The 1794-nt window shown below is 40.7% G+C and overlaps 1 protein-coding gene across 2 annotated transcripts in view; it reads left to right on the top strand.

Annotated features, from left to right (window-relative positions):
• The window catches only part of KRT72 (keratin 72), an 18468-nt gene that overhangs the window by 5581 nt on the left and 11093 nt on the right, over positions 1 to 1794 (top strand). For both annotated transcript variants that reach the window (XM_006883865.1, XM_006883864.1), the window contains exon 2: positions 83 to 297. In XM_006883865.1, coding sequence (XP_006883927.1) covers positions 83 to 297 — 215 coding nt within the window. The remainder of the gene's footprint in view (positions 1 to 82; positions 298 to 1794) is intronic.

Here is a 1794-nt window from a genome sequence, read left to right as displayed (position 1 = left end):
AAAAAAAAGAAAAAAAATTTTTTTAAAAAAAGGAGTGACAGACAGGATGGGATTCTGGATCATGACCGCCCTCGGCTTTCAGGTGCGGTTCCTGGAGCAGCAGAACCAAGTGCTGGAGACCAAGTGGAATCTGCTTCAGCAGCTGGACCTGAACAACTGCAAGAAGAACGTGGAGCCCATTTACGAGGGCTACATCAGCAACCTGCAGAAGCAGCTGGATGCACAGTCAGGAGACAGGGTGAGGCTGGAGTCAGAGCTAAGGAACATGCAGGATTTGGTGGAAGACTACAAGAATAGGTGAGTGGAGAGGCAGACTATTCTTCCAAAGAGTCTCAATTTCAGATGAGGTTTCTGTGTACCAGAATTTATGTCTTCTTTGATCTTTTATGATACCATTGCTATGTTCTTTCCTGTAGTTGAAGGAGGGAGATCCGGATAGAATGGGACTTAGGAAGAGGATAGATGTATCCAAAAAGGTCTCTGAATTGCTTAAGAAATTACATTCTCCATTTCAAGGTCTGGCCGGAGAAATAGAGAATGATCTAAAAATTGGGTGGTCCATCCAGATGGCTTTGTAGCTTTTTGTGAGCAAGGTTTGCCCTGAGGTTCTCATACATGAAACACTCTACCAACCTCAAGACAAAGCCTAAAGCCAAGCGAAAACGAGTTTTTAAAAGTTATTTCATACTACAGCAAAGGACCCTGGGCCAGCAAGCAGGAGGCACCTTCCCCAGACGCGCTGGTGGGAAAGGGTCGGGGATGAAGCCCAAAGACAAGCCCCTCAGGCAAAAAAAAGTTATTTCACACTAAGACATCATCTGTGTTGTGGAATTCCACTGTTAAAGGAGAATTTCTGATAATTTGCTTGAAACCAGAGAGGTAGCTTCTCCTGTAACTTGAGTCAAGAATGAATGATAAAGCCAAATAAGAAAAAAGAAAGAATGATAATAAATCTAGAACTTGATATTTTGCATGATTGCTTTCATGAACATGAACAGGTGACTTTCCTCACAATTAAAAAAAGATGGAGGTGGTCAGAACTTCACTCTCTCTCACGTTCTATTTATGTTCATAACTACTATGAAGTTTCCCCAAATCACAACTCTGTCATGAGCCCTGCATGGAGACCCTGAGGGTGGAGGGGACATGGCCTTTCTCCTCATAGAGCATCCAGATTATGGGGACACTTTGTGATAGCCACTGATAAATGGAAATGGGTAATATGTGAGCTGATATTCAGTGGAATTAGAAAGAAATTGGAGCCTAAGTAGAGATTTGAAAGGGATCTGGAAAGAGGGGGAAGCTGCCGGGCACAGAACTAAAATGTACAGGCCAGCAGCAAGCAGGGCCATCTGGCCTCTGGGTCTGTTAGAGAAGAAAGGCCAGGTGCTCTAGAATTGCTACTCACTAGTGAGGTGACCTGGGCTCAGTCTCTTGATTCTTATGAACACCAAGTTCAATATTTATACAAATCAAATATTAAATATTATTAAATTATTTAATAATATTAAATATTAATAGCTGTTGGGAGGATCATATCAACTAATGTTAAATAGTAATGTAGCAATACTGTTCTTATAATAACTGAACAGCTAGCTAGGTGGATTCTGTTTTACTAGGGTCAGAAGTCTTGGATTTGAATTTATTATTAATCTTTTCAGTCTGTAGGACCTTATATTGCTTTTTTGTGTCTTCCTTATGATGTCCTAACCATAACTCAGCTTTTTTTGTGCATTTGTTTTCCTGTGAAAGTCTAAGATCTGAGAATTTCAAGTTGATTTTTTTTCTTCATGG

This window comes from Elephantulus edwardii, unplaced genomic scaffold (assembly GCF_000299155.1).
Source record: "Elephantulus edwardii isolate Elephantulus edwardi_28Jun2011 unplaced genomic scaffold, EleEdw1.0 scaffold00030, whole genome shotgun sequence".
Taxonomy (NCBI): Eukaryota; Metazoa; Chordata; class Mammalia; order Macroscelidea; family Macroscelididae; genus Elephantulus; species Elephantulus edwardii.
This window is presented reverse-complemented; position numbering and strand designations above follow the sequence as displayed.